The 18,555-nt window shown below is 44.0% G+C and overlaps 1 protein-coding gene across 1 annotated transcript; it reads right to left on the reverse strand.

Annotated features, from left to right (window-relative positions):
* Window positions 1-1,988: 1,988 nt before the first annotated feature.
* Window positions 1,989-8,909, reverse strand: LOC132407125 (pancreatic secretory granule membrane major glycoprotein GP2-like). Its single transcript, XM_059993421.1, has 6 exons — window positions 8,712-8,909; window positions 8,045-8,199; window positions 6,982-7,221; window positions 6,468-6,627; window positions 6,265-6,388; window positions 1,989-2,119 (listed from the first exon to the last, which is right to left on the reverse strand). Exons 1-6 carry the CDS (start codon window positions 8,907-8,909, stop codon window positions 2,025-2,027), a joined length of 972 nt encoding a protein of 323 aa, XP_059849404.1. The 3' UTR covers window positions 1,989-2,024.
* Between the last annotated feature and the right edge of the window lie 9,646 nt (window positions 8,910-18,555).

Consider the following 18,555-nt stretch of genomic DNA (forward strand, 5'->3'; position numbering starts at 1 on the left):
AAATTACAAATACAAAACAATAATTGATTGCATAAGTATTCACCCTCTTTAATATGACACCAAGACACTGGTATCGTCGATTGGTTTTAGAAGTCATAATTAGTTAAATGAAAATCACCTGCACAGTCAAGGTGTTTCAATTGATTGTAGTAACAATACACCTGTATCTGGAAGGTGCAACTGCTGGAGTCAGTATCCTGGCAAAAACTACACCATGAAGACAAAAGAACACCAAACAACTCTGAACAGCACAAGATGGAGACAAGAAAATTTCCAATCACTGAATATCCCTTGGAGTACCTTCAAGAAATGGAAAGAATATGGTGCAGCTGTAAATCTGAGTCAAGCAAGCAGACCTCAAAAACTGAGTGACCATGTAAGGAGGGGGACTAGCGAGAGGCCATGAGAAGTCCAATGACAACCTTGGAGTTACAAGCTTAGCGGCTGAGATGGGAGAGACTGCACATATGTCACCTGGGTGTTCCAGTCTCTTTATAGGAGTGGCAAAGAGAAAGCCACTCTTAGGAAAAAGTGACATTTCAGCTAGAAGGCAGCTGGAATGTTCTCTGGCATGAAACCAAAATTGAGCTTTTGGCCATCAGACTAAACACTGCTGGGTGTAAGCCAACCACCACTCAAAAACACAGCATCCCTACAGTGAAGCTTCACTGCAGCAGGTCCTGGAAAACTTGAAGGTAGCGGGTAAAACAAACCCTGGAGGCAAACCTAATGCAGTGTGCATGACAACTGACTTGGGGGGGGGGGGTGCGGTGTGGGAAGATTTGTTTTCCAGTTACAGGAATGACCAAAAACAAATTAATGTCCTGCAGTGAGCAAGTCAGAGTCCAGACTGCAATCCAATTGAGAATGTGGCTGGACTTGAAATGGGTCCCCATGCGATCTGACAGAGTTTGAGCAGTTTGTAAAGAATGGGGGAAACTTTGCAGGGTCCAGATGTGCAAAGCTGATGGGGACCCATCCACACAGACTTGAGGCTAATTGCTGCCAAAGGTGCGTCTACCAAATAGTGACAGTAATTGTGCAATGATTTGTTTTATCTTTGCAATTTAGACCATTTTGTAGAGATCTGTTTTCACTTTGATCAGTATCAAAAAAAAACCAATTAAATCCAGTGATTCAATGTTGGAAAACAAAAACATGAAAACTTAAGGGTTGAACACCTTTTATAGGCACTGTATACAATTTAAGGCATTGCCCCACTGCATGCTTGGCAATAATTGATTCTGCAAAAAAAAAAGCAGACAATTCATCTCTGATATCAATGCAATCTGTTACTAATGAATTTATTAAAAAATGCCCATCACTATTGATCACCCATGATCAACAGGCAATGTTAGTAACTGATGCTGTTATTTGACAGATCCAACAATCCTATTTACCCCCTTATGGCCAGTGTCACTATCTTTGTCAAGATAATTGTAGAGCTAAACCTAGCCCTGGCCATTAGAGATCCCTGTCAGGGACTATTTACTGCTGGTACTTTAAAGTAGAGATGACCACTCTACAAACTCCAAATGCATTAGCAGGATAAGCAAATCAACATCAGCATTAGACCAACAGCTCCACTGAAGCCCTATTTATGTCATCATTTGACAGGCAAGCCACTTTGCATGTAGACATCAGACTCCAAATTCTGATACATTCCCAGGTCCACAGCAATGGCCAGGTGAACAGAAAACCAGCGACTCCACCTCCTTGAAATAAATTCTGTATCCCTAGACTTGGAAGTGTTGGTCCATAAAGTTTCAGTGGATCCAAGGCACAAGTAGAACCAATGCATGCCAAAATGTTATTCAAATATGACGGCAATTTTAAGAGAATCAGTGATACAATGTCTTAGTCACCATACTGGACTTGGCAAGTTTACTTAACATCCAAACAGCAGTGAAACCAATACATAATACCCACAGGATTATACACTTCCACAAATCCATTGTCACATTTCATGTTTTGAAATCTTTAATTTGATTTGTTCTTACAATTTGCAGGTCACAGAGCTGATTTTATGTTCTCATTATTTTAACCAAAGTAAATGCGAGGACAAGGAACACCATTGACGATACCACAACTATACCAGGAACGGTAGCAAGCACAAGGTCTGCAAAAGATTGAAAAGAATTAAGCTGCTGTGGTTGCATCAACAGCTGGAATTGAGGAAGCTCATCTACTTTCCAGAAGGCTACCTACCTTGGAATATCATTTTTAGTCAACCAGAGTACATTCAAATCAGAGTGAATATTTGCACTTTAAACTGCAAGTTTATATTTCCTCTGTAGAGAAGCAAAGTAATTGCAATAAAGCAGAATTCATAGGATATTCTATCATAGCTGGCCAGCCCTCAAATCAAAGTTAGCCAGCTGTGACAGAATAACTAGAATTATTTAACCAGTTCCAGTTAGGTAGAACCTCAAATTAAAAGTTAGAATTACTCATTTGATTTTGCACTTGCTTCACCCTGAATAAATAGGAGCAGAATTAGACCATTTGGCCCACTGTATCTGCCCTGCCATTTTATCATAGTCCATTTATCCTCTGAACCCTGTTCTTCTGCCTCTTCCACAACATTTGACACTGATTAACCAAGAACCCATCAACCCCTTGTGGTCAGCTTGGCCCTGTGCAACTGCAGCAATGACTGCCACAGATTCACTACTCTGGCTGAAGAAATTGCTTCTCATCTGTAGTCTAGGGCTGTGCCTTTGGGTCCTAAACTCATCTGCTACAAGAAACATTGTCTGTCCCTCCACCCAGAACTCAATATTTGAAAAATTTCAACAAGATCGCCCCTCATTATTCCAAACTCCAGTGAGTACAGGCCCAAAGCCAAAGGCTCCTTATCTGTTACCCTTTCCATTCCTCAAACCTTTTGTGAATGTCTTCTGGATCCTCTCCAATGCATCTTATGTAGGGGACCGAAATGCTCACAATACACCAAGTGCAATCTGAACACTGACTCACAGCACCTTTTGATTTTTTGAATTCTCCCCATTTAGAAAATAGTCAACACCTTTCTTTCTTCAGCCAATGTGCATGACCGTGTACTTCCCTGCACTATATTCCATGTGCCCGTTGTTTGCCTATTCTGCCCAAGTCCTTCTGCAGACCCCTCTGCTTTCTCAATACTACCTGCCCCTTCATTCATCTTTCACATTGTCTGCAAGCTTGTCCACAAAGCCATAAATCCCCTCAAACCATTTACATACAACATGAAAAAAGTAGTTGCAATACTGGCCCCTACAGAACACTAGTCACTGGCAGCCAAATGGGAAAGGCCCCTATATTCCCACTTTGCCTCCTGTCAGTTAATTTTCTATCCATGATAGCAGCTTTTCCATAACACCATGGGCCCTCGTCTTGAGTGGCACCTCGTCAAAGGCCTTCTGAGAATCTAAGTAAACACTATCCTGCTTGTCATTTCCTCCGTTCCAACAGATTTGTCAGGCAAGATTTCCCCTTAAGGAAACCAAGCTGACTTTGGGGTATTTTACTCTGCATCTTCAAGTACCCCAGAACCTAGTCCTTAATAATGGTCTCCAGCATCTTCCTAGCCATTGAAGTCAGGCTAACTGGACTACAACTTCCCTTCTTCCTCCCTCCCTTCTGATATTTGGAATTTTCTAGTCCTCCTGAACCATTCCAGACTTTAGTAATGATCTTTCTGGCATCACCAATGCCTCCACAATCCCCTCAGTTACCTCATGGTCCAGGTGACTCATCTACCTTCAGACCTTCTTTCCAAGCACCTTAGTAACAGCAAGACACTCAAGGTCTGTGTGTGTGTCTGTGTGTGTGTCTGTGTGTGTGTCTGTGTGTGTGTCTGTGTGTGTGTCTGTGTGTGTGTCTGTGTGTGTGTCTGTGTGTGTGTCTGTGTGTGTGTCTGTGTGTGTGTCTGTGTGTGTGTCTGTGTGTGTGTCTGTGTGTGTGTCTGTGTGTGTGTCTGTGTGTGTGTCTGTGTGTGTGTCTGTGTGTGTGTCTGTGTGTGCACATGTTTGCTACTAATGCACAAAGGAATTTAAACTGCACACAAAAAGTTGTCACTACCTCACTTAGGCATGTGAAGTACATTTCAGGATTGCATCAGAAACCAGATAAAGTTGTTGTTACAGACAGTGTTAACAGCACAAGATTTTTTGCACACTGGTCATTACAAATCAGAGGGAACATTAGCAGCCATGTCTTCTACAGTGAAGACTGAAAAATATTCAAGTTCACCTGCCATTTCTTTGACCCCTATTACTACTTCCAGTATTCACCCCCTCCCAACGGTCTGATATCCTCTTTCACTCCTAATCCATTTTAAAGCTTTAGGCATCCATTTTAGTGACTAGCTTGCCTTCATGTTTAACCTTCTCTCTCCTTATGGCTTTTAAGTTTCCTTCTGTTCTTAAAAGCTTCCAAATCTTTTAATGTCCACTAATTCTTGCTCAGCAATGCGTTCCCTTCTGCTTTTATTCTGTCTTTGATTTCCCTTGTCAGCCATTGTTGCATCATTCCTTTAGAACTAGTTTCCTCCAGAAACTCCAGCTGCCATTTTCCAATCATGCCTGGTGTCCTCTTCCAAACAACTTGAGCGAGTTCCCATCATACCTCCAATTCCCTTTACTCCACTCCACTGTAATACTGATAGAAGCTAAAGTCACCCTATCCCTCAAATTACAGGTGAATTCCATCATTGTGATCACTGCCTCCTAAGCTCCATTAAGTTCCGAATTGCCTTTTCCCTAGTGGGCTCAACTTCAAGCTGCTCTATATAAAAAAAACATTTCATAAGTATTCTACATATTCCCTCTTTGGATTCAGTACCAACCAGATTTTCCCCCCCAATCTACCTGTATATTGAAATCACCACGACTGTCTACTCATTCCTCTTCCATCTCCCATTGTAATTTTTAAATCCCACATCCTGGCTATTATTTGGAAACCTGTATACAACAGCTCACATAGGGGTCTTCTTACACTTAATCAACTGCCCACAATTCTACACTTTTGAATCCCATGTCACCTCTAAGGATTAAAAAAAAAGCCCCCACCACCTACTTTTTGACACAAGGTGTATCCTTGAAGTTATAACTTCGCCTTCTTTCAGGCACGTCGTATCTTATCCTGTATACTGTATTCAAATACAGCACCTTCAACCCCAAATTCACCACCTGCTTAATTCCCCCACCCCCTCCATGTTACATGTCAATTCATCCTACTGGCTGCAATTTTGCAGCAACTGCCCGTCACCACACATCTACTTGGATACCACGATGGCCCACCCTTAGCCTTATTTGGCAAAGGGGCCAAGAGATAGAATTCGTTTAAACCCCACTCCCACCACAAAATAGCTCTAGCAAACCTTGGGTTTGGAGCAACCCTTTTTGTACAGGTCACACCCTCCCTCAGAAGTGCAAACCCTGCCCCAATTCCTCAGCCACATATTCATCTGCCAAATCATCCTATTCTTACCCTGACTGGTCCATGGCAGAAGCAGCAGTCCAGAGATTACCACCCTGCTGATCCTGTTTTTCAGCTTCCACCCAACTTGCTATATTCACTCTTCAGGATCTCCTCCTGGATGACCCCACCTACCCATGTTGTTCGTACCAACACACTACAACTTCTGTCTGTTCAGCTTCCTTTCGAATTCTGTGGACCCAATCTGAGACATCATTCAGCCTGGCACCTGGGAAGCAACATACCATCTGTGTGTCTTTCTCATGTCTACAGAATCCACTTTCTACTCCAATTACAGGATCCCAACACTACTCTTCTCCCCACTCCCTCCCTCCCTTCTGAGCCAGAGCCAGACTCCGTGCTCACTGCAGCTTCTCCCTAGTAGGTCATTCCCCATCACTGCCCCCCCAAACAGTATCCAAAGCAATATACCGGGGGAATGGCTCATGGGTACTCTGCATTGGGTGCCCATTCCTTCTCCCCTCCCCCCCCATGACAGTAACCCAGGTACCTGCTTCCCTGTAGCTCCCATCTACAACCACGTTCCCCTGTATGAGATGAAGGTCATCTAGCAGCAGCTCCAGTTCCTCGTGTCCAGGGAGCTGAGTTCTGCACTTCATGCAGATATGGTTATCCGGAAGATCAGGAGGTCTTCCAAAGTTCCCAGATCTCACAAGGAAAATCCAACTCAGGACCAGACCCATTCTCAGCACACTAGCTATAAAATTTACTGGGAACTTGGAACTTGTACCTGTGCTTGCCCAAGCTAGGCCACTAACACTGCCCTACTCCAACAATACTTACTAGGCTTATGAGTTTCAGGTAGATGTGACTTGGGCTGCGTCCATTGAACAGGTCCATAAGTCAGCAACCCCGTGGCACTGGTGTATGTCTCTCTTTTGGTTCTCTGTGATTGGTTAGGGCATTCCTACATGTTAGAAAATGAAAACTATTTAATATTGTGTTTTTGGAGCAAAGGAAAGTAGTGATTAAATACTAAAACTTACAATGATACAAGGTTCCAGACTGTCAGGAACACAAATTTCAGTTCTACAATGCAGAAACACCACAGGATACTTGGTAAATCGAAACATTTGCACACTGAAATTGGCTGTCGTCTCATTTCCAATTTGATTGTGATATTGCACAGTCTCATCACTAGGACATCTGAAGATGAAATTATAGAAGTGCATAAAACAAAGTCAGAAAGTGTTCAATATCAATTGGAGAAATTTTCTAAAATTAAAAGTATGAAATTAATCCACCTTCGAGCTTAATTACTGAAAAACAGAAGGAAATAAACATCGCTAAAAGTTTTAATATTCAAGATCCAAGCACATTCTAGATTTCCCAAATTTGATTTTAGCCTTTTCTTTCCATTGGAAAAATAGAGTATTGAATGCCACCTACCTGAATGCAAGATGAGATGAAACACTTAAAGACCATCGAGGATGTTAGCGAGGTACAGACTTAAAACCATGTGTTATAACATTTCAGTGAAGAGCCAAAAATCCTTCTTACCCCTTCTTTATTAGGTAATACTGAGGCAGGTCATCTGGATTTTTGGTTGGTGTTGCCCAGCAATCATTTATGGTCAAGATAAACAAGTTCTGTTCTCCAGGCTCAATCTTCAAGCTGATGTACAACCGCTCTGACCAAGGTATAACTGGCAGGTCCACATAAGCAGTCTCGTACTTGACACTTTCATAGAGAGCCATTGATACAGTGACAGCTCCTTCCTGCACATGGAGTACTGCAATTCTAAAGTGAACAGGTTCATTTAGCCTCAGGCCAGAGCAAAACTTAAACAGCACAGGTGCATTTACTCATATCCCTAAGCAAGGTAATGGGGTAATTTGAGAATGCTTGAATACATTCTTTTTCTTAGTTACTTCAACTATGTTGAAGGCCTTTTTAGCATTTGGATTGCAGCATCAGTAAAGGAGTTAGAAGCGCTGGGTGGGAATATTGTCGAGTTGATGATGTTTGGAGCATTTTCACTGCAGTGTTTATGCAAATACAACATCACTGATGCAAAACTCATTTTAGTTTTGAGAATATTTACTGTACTGAAGTAAACCTAATGTACCTCTTTCTACCAGATCTACAAGAGATTTGGTAACAAGTCCATGGTAGTCAAAGTTAACATGGCCATTACATTAATTGACAGGGATCTTCAACCCAACAGACAGATTAGCTATCCTTCTGTGGTGATCTCGATCAAGCCATCACATCAAGACTGAAAGTGTGGGGAGCAAATCTCTAGTATATTTAATTAGAATTAAAAAGTCAGGCGAGAGAAATTACAGGAGCCAAAAATATTGGAACCAGAACAGTACAAGGGACATCACCCAAATCCAACAGTATTCTCTGGACTTCATTAGCAACTCAGCACAAGCTTTGCAGTTTTGGGTTTAGATGCAAGTGTACATTTTGAAAGTACATCTTCAGCATCAAATGACCCTTCAGCACATTTGAACTCATAACTAGATAGTCTTGCATTCCACCAAATAGGAAACCCTTCCGATTATTGCAAGTTAATCTGTACCAAGGAAGAAAAGGAAAGTTTGTCCACTGAACTTACGTAGTCTGTGGCTGTATTGGAAAAGCAAGCTGCACTGTCCTTTCACGGTAGTATATACAAGTGAAGTCAACTGCTTCAGAAGGGAGCCTGGTGATAATGCCTGTTGCATGTTGAGTCTCCAGTTCATTCATATACATGATGTGTGTAGCATTACTCTAAAACAAAAGCTTCCCATTACAAATCATTCATCAGGGTCTTTCTTCAAATCTAAAATAAGGTTATTAATATGCACAAGGTGCATTTTAATGGGAATTTTATAATGGGTTCTGTATTACCGTGCCTTAACATGGAATTCCTATATTGAACAGTTCAGATCCTGCCATTTACAGCAAGACCAGCCATAGTTTAGCTTAGTTTATGTACTGCCCATTATAGGAAGAGGGAGTTATCCATGCAGGAATTGATACAATCTGATCTAATGACCCATTTCAGAGGTGAATAGAACGGTTACACAACTTAATATTCAGAGCTAGTACACAATTACTCATTTCTAGATAATTCCCAAACCACACTGCATAACCATTGCTGAACACTATAGCAAACAAAAAGCCAATAAAAACCCAAACCAACTACGTTTGTCTGCTCATTAGAAGAGCGTGCAGGAAACCAGCCAACTAAGCAAACTAACAGCAAATTTGAACACAAGTTCAAGTAAAGAAATACTTACCAGCACAACAGTACCACAACTAGAGTTATTACTGTGGTGAATAGTGATGGCATAGTATTCTTCTCCATTTACGACTTCTAGTGAAGCTTTGCAAGCATCATCTATCAGCTGTACAGAGTCCATGCTTACATTTTTCCAATCAAAATAATCCTTAATAATTAGTACTTTTATGTAGGTCTGCTCGCACTCAACTTTCATTTTTATATCTGCAGAAAAAGACTCACTTTTAATGACCTTCCCTTCCACATCTTGCCAACTTCATATAGCATTGCAAGTCCCCCCCAGGTTACAAGTGTCCGATTTATTTGCAGCTTGTGAATTGTGAACAAGTATTTGGGAGACCGGTGCCACTGCAGTCTTCTTTTGTATGGGAACTCACTACATCTTCCAGAGGAGTCTGGATGGTCAGGTTAAATGACCTGGTTTAACTACACATTGGCCTATTTAAATTGCCAGGCGGCTACATTGTCAACATACAAACCGTTTTGAGTTATGGATCACTCTTATGAACAGAACACTTGTAATCTGGGGGGTGGGACTTGTTCCAGTTTAGTCACACATGTAGACAAGCTAAAAGCAACATTTGCCCATTTTCAACTACTCCCCAAAAATGGATACTTCACATGGACCACCACAAGTTAGTGACATCTGGAGTTGCCTCACCAGGCTGGGAAGGGATGACATTTCTTGAAAGACAAACAAGGTGGCTTTATCGTTCACACTGACAGTGGCTTCAGTTCAAATTCAGACTCCCAATTACCATGGGGTAATAACTTTGGGTCAATAAATAGTACCTTTGGAGAATAGCTCAACTAACTCAAAGTTACATTCATAGAGAGCTCAATAGGAAACTTCCTTAAAATTGATTTGGAGATAAAAGCACCTGCTAATGGAATTAATAAGGCAGGTTTGCACATCTGAAGACAGCACTAAAGGAATTATTTCCCTCCCCACACCACACTTATCTCCCCCCCCCCCCCCCAAGACCTTGGAGTATCCATTGGATTAGAAGCCTGCTGTATCCACACCGAGCATTCAGCCATCTGTCTTGCATCATTCCCAAATCCCAGGATAACAGTTAAAATCTTAGGCACCTGCAAAGATAGTCAATGAGCAAATCTGAAAGGCCACAATGCTATTGGTAGTCAAACTACCAATTTGGTTGTTAACACTTGAGGACATTTCCAGCTGCTCCTCTTGAAATGAAAGATTGAGAACTTGGGTTGTTTATAACACCCTATATTATTTGAGTGCTAGTCACCATTTAGCAAAGAGCACTAGAACTACAGAATTAAAAACATCAAGGCAATTGAAAAAAACCATTAGACTCTGGAGATGGCAGCAGTAGAAATAGAACAAATCATCTTTTAGCAGTTTAAGAGTTTTCAATTATATCACATGTCAATCTACATTTAAACAGTAGAAAGACGCCAGGTTGGTTACTAGTTCATTAGCCTTCAAAGCAAAGATTCCACGATGAAGCAGCTTACCTTCACAAGTCTCTCCTCGGAGCCCATGAAGACAGTGGCACTGAGAAAGCCCATCTACAACAACACAGGTCCCCTCATTCTTACAAGGATTGGGGTCACAATCTAGTGGGGAAATTGGTCAATTACATTAAAACACTAAGTAGTAATATTTAACCATTAAATAGCAGCATACAGGAGGGAGATTGAAAATTTGGTTAAACAGCACAATAACATGTCAATAAGACCCAGGAATGATTGTAGACTTCAGGAAGGAAACCAGGAGGTCCAAGAGTCAGTAATCACTGGAGGATCAGCAACTTTGAATTCCTGGGTGTTACTATCTCACAGGACCTGTCCTGGACCCATCATACAGTTATTTGATGAAAGCACATCTCCTCTCCGGAGTCTGTGGAGGTTTGACACATTGTCAAAAACCTCAGCAAACTTCTATAGATGCACGGTGGAAAGCATGCAGACAGGCTGCATTACAGCCTCATGAGGAAAATCCTTCTAGAGGTAATGGATCCAGCCCAGGTAAAACTCCCTCAGATTTAAACACATCTACATGAAACATTAATGGATGCGGCTTTTCTACTGCAAAGGTCTTCACCACTCAGGCCAAGATCGTGTCTCGCTGCTGCCATCAGGTAGAAGGTACAGGTGCCTCTACCGGGTTCCGAGAACAGTTACTACCCCTCAGCAATCAGGCTCTTGAACAAAAGGAGATAGCTAGACATTTAAGGATTCATTTATTTTGTTATTTGGTATTTATTTATATCTGCATTTGCAGTTTAGTTAAGTTACTGTTCTATAGACTTGCTAAATCCAGCCACAGGAAAAGAATCTGTTGTATGTGGTAACATTACACACTCTGGTAACAAGTTTCACTTTGAACTGCGGCCTCCTACATATTGGAGGTCATAAGTTTATGACAGAGTCACTTAAAAATTGACAGAAGCCAGACTGTTTTGACTAAGGTCAGACTCCAGGTGGCAACCCTTGTCAAGATGTTGCCTGACCCAATGTCTTTCCAAGAACAGGATTTTCAGCTCCTGGATTTCTGAACCTTCAATACAGTAGTTATTTAATTTTAATCCAACCATAAATCAGCTAATAGGACTAGGACTGAATAGCAATAGCTATCTGAAGTGTGTATTTAAATTACCCACCAGCCTAACTGATCACTAGTCCTTCATGCATGCAGTCCAGGCCATGGAGCAGTTCCATTAGAAAGAGTCAGTCAGTTTATCTCGAGGTGCTGTGAAGACCAGTGCCCCAGAACAAAACCACCAAATTCAGTGGTGGGCTTATCAACCCCATGTAACTTACTCCATATAAACAATTCCCCCTTAAATCTTTATCACCAAATGATTTGATAAATATAGTATCACAGGAGAGCTTCAGACTCAAAGTAGAACTTACAAAAGATTTAACAAGTACAGGGTTATGAAGTATGGCTTAGTTCCATTTCAGATAGCACCTTGAAGGCAGCGAGTTAGAGGAGATAAGAGTTTTTATATTATTTCAAACATGGCTTAAAAGTTTTGTAGGAAGCAATGACAATAATTGTTATTTTATTTGAGACAGTTGCATGGCATCATGGTGACAGGTAAAATGTTCTACTGGAAGCTGTTTTTAAAAATTACTTACCAGCACTGTACACAGGAACAACTCCACAAAGCAGTAGCACCAACACCTTGAACAGTGCCTGTAAAAATACACAAGCTGTTAATTCATTTCCCATCAAATAAATAACGAAAACCTTCCCTCCGCTACCCTCTCTTCCACACACCATAGCTCTGACCCGCTCCTCACAGCCCAGGCGCCGGTACCGTCCAACGGCTTTTAAGGTCTGGGTGCAGTTTGGTGTGTGGGTGTCTTGAAGGGTTATTAACTTCAGCTGCAGTCTAATCTCTACCAGAGAAATGGTTAAGTTTAATGAATTCATAATTAGTACTGATTAGATACGAAAAGGAACGTGAAGGGGCACATCACTGACAGAAAGGAACACTTGAAATCTGTTATTCGAGATCCTTCTGATGACTGCCCAATGATTGAGCACTTGTATCGAGACTCGGGGTAGAAGACATTTTAAGTGGGATTTCAAGAGAAATACAGACCTATATCATGAAGTACCTGAAAGACTGGTTTATTAGATAGAAGTTAGGGAATGCTAATTCTTTCCCTTCCTCCTGTTTATCAAACGATCCACACTCCAGTCTAGTCGGTGGCGGTAATGCACCCTAAAGCTGCTTTGCCACCCGCCAGGAAACCTAACAAGAGGAGACCCGGAGTGTTTGAGTTGTAATGGACCCGTCAGGCAGGGGGTTGAGCAAAAGCCGAGACCAGAATGACTTCCTCGATCCCTCAGGGCGAGAAAATGATTTATTTTCATTCGGCCTATTTTACTGACCCTCAGGTTCTGCGAGTTCCACCGTGGTAAAATCAATCGATTTAAACTTCTTCTGACGATAATAAATTCGAGTTACAACCCGCTTTCGCAGCCGTGGGAGAAAATCACACTCAACTGCCCACTTATTGGAATGTGATCGTTGCTCTGTGTTAGGAGGACGGTAAACAATCCTGTTCACTGGAAGCCCCGCAGACAGAGGGAGATAAAGACCATATTATTATGTCTTACTGGAGATGACTTTTGTACAAATAATAGAGATTACATCAAAAAGATCACGCTGGTCTGTGAGAGTGTCTCTCCCTCGATTCGCTCCCGCCTCTTCCCCCTCCCCAACCTCTTCTCTCTACCCCCTCCCTAACACCGCCTCAATCCACTTCTTTCCCTTTACCCCTCTCCCCTCACCTCATACACCTCCCTCCCCTCACACACCACCTCTTTCCCCTTTCCCCTTCTTCCTCACCCCTCCCCTCTCCCCACCTCCCCCTCTTTCTCACCCCCCCTCTCTCCGCCTCCCCTCCCCCTCTCTCTCTACCTCTTTCCTTCCCCATCTTTCTCTTCCCCCTCATCCCTCCCCTGTCCCTTCACCTCTCCTCAACCCTTCCTCCACTCTTCCCTCACCCCTCTCCCCCTTAACCCCCTCCCCTCTCTCCCCCACCCACAGCTACCCCCTCTTTCCCCTCCCCTCACCCCTTTTCCCCACTCCCCTCACACCTCTCTCCCACCCTCTTCCCCTCCCCTTTCTACCCCCCACACCCCCTCACCCCACTCTCCCTCTCCCTTCACCCTCCCACAGCTCCCCATTCTTTCCCTCCCAACCCTCTCTCCTCCCACCCCTCTGTCCCCCACACACCCCACTCTCCCTCTCCCCTCCCTTACCCCTCTCCCTTCCACTCCCTTACCTCCTTTCCTTTTCTCCCCCTCCCCAGTTCCCCTCACTCCTCTCTCACCCTCCCCTCTCTCCCTTTCCCCACACCACTCTCTCCCCCTCACCTCCTCATAACTCTCTCCTTCCCATCTCCTCTCCCCCACCCCTCTTCTCCCCCTCCCCTCACCCCATTCCCCTCCCTCTCCGGTTCCCCTCCTCTCTCTCCTTCCCCATTCCTCTCTCCTCCCACCCCTCTGTCCCCCACACCTTACCCCGCTTTCCCTCTCCCCCCACACTGCGCTCTTCCCCCTCCCCACTCTTCCCCCTCACCTCATACCTCTCACCTCCTCACACCTCTCTCCTCTCCCCCCACCCCTCTTCTCCCCCACCCCTCTTCTCCCCCACCCCTCTTCTCCCCCCACCCCTCTTCTCCCCCACCCCTCTTCTCCCCCACCCCTCTTCTCCCCCACCCCTCTTCTCCCCCTCACCCCTCCTCCCCCTCTCCCCCTCCAGTTCCCCTCCTCTCTCTCCTTCCCCATCCCTCTCTCCCCTTCCCATCCCTCTCTCCTCCCACCCCTCTGTCCCCCACACCTTATCCCGCTTTCCCTCTCCCCCCACACCCCGCTCTTCCCCGTCACCTGATACCTCTCTCACCTCCTCACCCCTCTCTCCCCTCCGGTTCCCCTCCTCTCTCCCCCCTTCCCCATCCCTCTCTCCCCCCTTCCCCATCCCTCTCTCCCCCCTTCCCCATCCCTCTCTCCTCCCACCCCTCTGTCCCTCACACCTTACCCCACTTTCCCCTTCCCCTCCCCACACCCCATACCTCTCTCCCCTCCCCCTCCCCTCACCCCTCTTCCCCTCCCCCTCATCCCTCTTCCCCCTCTCACCACCCCTCTCTTCCCCTCACCTCCATCTCCCCTCCTCCTCCACACCCTTCTCCCACTATCTCCCTCTCTTCCCCTCCACACCCCCTCTCCCCCTCCCCCTATCTCGCTCTCCCCTTCCCATTCCCCCCACCCTCTTACAGCTTACCTAAGCAATCCCATTCCGCTTTGCAGTATCCCCTGAATTCCCCAAAAGTGCTTCAATTATTTTCATACAATGTGGAATTTACAATTAACCTGCTTTACTGGCCAGCCCCGAATGGGATAGTTGAGAGGGTGAGTAGTTTCAGATTCCTCAGTATACACATTACCTGGACTGCACACACCTACCGGCTGGGTGGTGAAGACAACAGTGCCTCTTTCAGCTCAGATGGCAGAAGAAGTTCGGCATGACTCCCCAGATCCTCAGGCACCACTGAGAGGACCCTCACTGGTACGGGAACTGTACTACCCCCAACCGCAGGGCACTGCAGAGAGTGGTGCGGACATTTCTGGATGTGACAGTTCCTCTATTCAGGACAGCAGCAAGCGAGTTCAAAGGGCCCAAAGGATCATCAGGGACTCTAGTCACCCCAAGCACTACATTTTTCAGCTGCTACCGTCTGGCAAAGGGTACAGGAGCATTAAGGCCAGGACCAACAGGCTCTGGGACAGCTTCTTTCACCGGGTCATCAGACTGATCAATACACAAGGATCTGATTGTAAATCAGACTGTACATGGGTATATGGATAGGAAAGGAATGGAGGGTTATGGGCTGAGTGCGGGCCAGTGGGACTAGGTGAGAGTAAGCATTTGGCACGGACTAGAAGGGCCGAGATGGCCTGTTTCCGTGCTGTAATTGTTATATGGTTATATGTATCTGATTGTGAATCTGACTGTACATACATGTACACAAAACAATTCTGTATACAATCTTGGAGTCTGGGCAATATCCTCCTACATTTCCCTTCCTTTGCTTGTCATTGCAACGGAGTCGCAACATAAAGATTTTTACTCCCTTGGATGTAAGAAATAAAATAAATACACTACAATAGAATACAATGTCTTTGAGAGTGGAGAGGGAAGAATGTGCATAATCCACATGCAGGATTCAACTCTCTTTTCTGGAGCCGTGGACAGCAGCTCCACTACCTTCATCCCTGTCGACTGTGGACCCTTGGTCAAACCAGAGCTTGCATGCCTTCATGTAATAGTCCTGAACCTCTCTCAAACTCGGTGCTCAAACCAAAAATCACACTGCCAGTAAAACTCCAATAAACTATTATCCAATGATTTGCAAATCACAGGGTTTGGCAAATAACTCACGGATGAAGTTTGCTTCACTTCCCACCCACCCACCGTGCCTTCAGATCCCATGCCCCCCTTCACTCAATTTAAACCTATCTGTTTCACGAGAACTGTGCAAATCCAAAAAAAGCAACAAAGCAAATGGAGTTTCTGGGATTTTAACTGAAGTAACATCCAATACTCTAATATCTAATATCATCTCCTTATAGATGCTGCCTGGCCTGCTGTGTTCCACCAGTGCGTTGTTTGAATTTACAGCATCTGCAGATTTCCTCGTGTTTGCTCCAATACTCTAATGGTTAGTCCAAATTGTTCTGTAACTAGGATAGGGTTAAATCGGGGTTGCTGGGGTAGAGTGGATCAAAGGGCCTACTCCACAATGTATTGCTAAAGAAATAAATATCTCAGAATAAAAAAAAATTGCGCAGCAGACTAACACCGTAAGAACAACTGTTAGTCTCCCTTTTGGTGTGAAAGTGGTGACATCTCTCTATACTGTGTGTGTTAGAGAGAGAGAGAGCGCGTTCTTCTGTTTTTCATGCATGTCTGTGAAGGCAAGCATTTCAGGTTGCATGCTGTATATGTTCTCTGATAATAAACGGAACCATTTGAAATATCTGGTGGTCTGGCACTACCAAAATCCTGGATGTGCCAGATTATCAGAGTTTTACTTATCTTTGCAATTACATTACATTTGCCAGACCAGCTATAGAACACAGTTCTCCTGCTTCTGTTTCTGAAATGGGTGGGATATATTGTATTCCATTCGAATGTCCTTCCACTGTCCACCACTACTGGAGAACTATTAGGCAGTGATTGCTAATATTCCACAAACTTATTTATCCAAAGTGTGGTGAGAAAGTGGACAACATTGCCAGAAGTACTTATAGAAACATAGTCAAAGAGCACTCCAGCCCAGAAACAGGCCACTTGGCCCATCTAGTCCATGCTGATCTGCTTTTCTGCTTAGCCCCATCTACCAGGACCATAGTCTTCCATACCTGTCACTCATGTACCTGCCCGAACTGTTTTAAATGTTGCAATTGAACCCACGTCCACCATTTCTACTCAAATATTTCACCTTTCTACCAAAGCCTATGGCCTCTAGTTCTAGTCTCATCAAACCTCATGGGAAAAGCCTTCATGTATTTACCCTAATCATCTCCCTCATTATTTCTGATATTTTTATAAGATCTCTGCTTTGAAAGGGAGAATATAACTACAGCTGTGAAGATCCCTGCTGCTCCTGATGTCCCTGTCATCTGTCTCGGAGACCGATGTTAGGCTGTCTTTAAAGACAGTGAACCCTCGCAAGTTGGAAGGTCCTGATGGAGTACCTGGTATGGCTCTGAAAACCTGCGCCAACCAACTGGTGGGAGTGTTCAAGGACATTTTCAACATTTCACTGCTACGTGCTGAAGTTCCCACTTGCTTCAAAAAGGCAACAATTATACCAGTGCCCAAGAAGAATAATGTGGGCTGCCTTAATGGCTATCACCCAGTAGCACTCACATCCACAGTGATGAAATGCTTTGAGAGGCTGGTCATGACTAGACTGAACTCCTGCCTCAGCAAGGACCTCAACCCATTGCAATTTGCCTATCACCACAATAGGTTAATGGCAGACGCAATCTGTGTGGATTGGTGATAACATCTCCTCCTTACTGTTGATCAACAATGCCTCAGGGGTGTGTGTTTAGCACATTGCTCTACTCTCTCTATACCCACGACTGGCTAGGCATAGCTCAAATACCATCTATAAATTTGCTGATGATACAACCATTGTTGGTAGAATCTCAGGTGGTGACGAGAGGGCGTACAGGAGTGAGATATGCCAACTAGTGGAGTGGTGTCGCAACAACAACCTGGCACTCAATGTCAATAAGATGAAAGAGCTGATTGTGGACTTCAGGACAGGTAAGACGAAGGAACACATATCAATCCTCATAGAGGGATCAGAAGTCGAGAGATTAAGCAGCTTCAAGTTCCTGGGTGTCAAGATCTCTGAGGATCTAACCTGGTCCCAACATATCTATGCAGTTATAAAGAAAGCAAGACAGCAGCTGTACTTCATTAGGAGTTTGAAGAGATTTGGTATGTCAACAAATACACTCAAAAACTTCTATAGATGTACCATGGAGAGCATTCTGACAGGCTGAATCACTGTCTGGTATGGGGGGAGAGGTGCTACTGCACAGGACCGAAAGAAGCTGCAGAGGGTCGTAAATTTAGTTGGCTACATTTTGGGTACTAGCCTACAAAGTACCCAAGACATCTTCAAGGAGCGGTATCTCAGAAAGGCAGTGTCCATTATTAAGGACCTCCAGCACACAGGGCATGCCCTTTTCTCACTGTTACCATCAGTTAGGAGGTACAGAAGCCTGAAGGCACACACTCAGTGATTCAGGAACAGCTTCTTCCCCTCTGCCATCCGATTCCTAAATGGACATTGAACCCGTTAACATTACCTCACTTTTTTAAATATATAGCATTTGTTTTGTTGCGTGATTTTTAATCTATTCAATATATGCATACTGTAATTGATTGACTTATTTATTATTATTGTTTTATTTTTCCTTCTATATTATGTATTGCATTGAACTGCTGCTGCTAAGTTAACAAATTTCAAGACACATGCTGGTGATAATAAACCTGATTCTGATCTTTTCTCATTTTCCTATGCTTAAGGAAGTAAAATCTTAACCTCTTTTACCTATGATTTAGGTCCTCAGCTCCTGGCAACATCCTTGTAAATTTTCTCTGCATTCTTTCGATCTTATGGATACCCGTCTGTAGGGTAGGTGACCAGAATTGCACACAATACTCCAATGTCTAATACAACTCCAACATCCCAAATCCTATTATTCTGGGACTGGACAGTATACATCGACACTCACCCTCCATACCCCTCCCATCCATGGGAAG

The sequence above is a fragment of the Hypanus sabinus genome, chromosome 17 (genome assembly GCF_030144855.1).
Source record: "Hypanus sabinus isolate sHypSab1 chromosome 17, sHypSab1.hap1, whole genome shotgun sequence".
In the NCBI taxonomy this organism is placed as follows: Eukaryota; Metazoa; Chordata; class Chondrichthyes; order Myliobatiformes; family Dasyatidae; genus Hypanus; species Hypanus sabinus.

Bases quoted from the DNA above. Each gene is read 5' to 3' on its own strand.
- LOC132407125 (XM_059993421.1), bottom strand. From the start codon at position 8,909: ATGAAAGTTGAGTGCGAGCAGACCTACATAAAAGTACTAATTATTAAG. The intron at 7,222-8,044 runs GTAAGTTCAGTG...TGTTCACTTTAG, and splicing joins CCAATACAGCCACAGACTAC to AATTGCAGTACTCCATGTGC. The intron at 6,389-6,467 runs GTAAGTTTTAGT...TCTAACATGTAG, and splicing joins GTCTGGAACCTTGTATCATT to GAATGCCCTAACCAATCACA.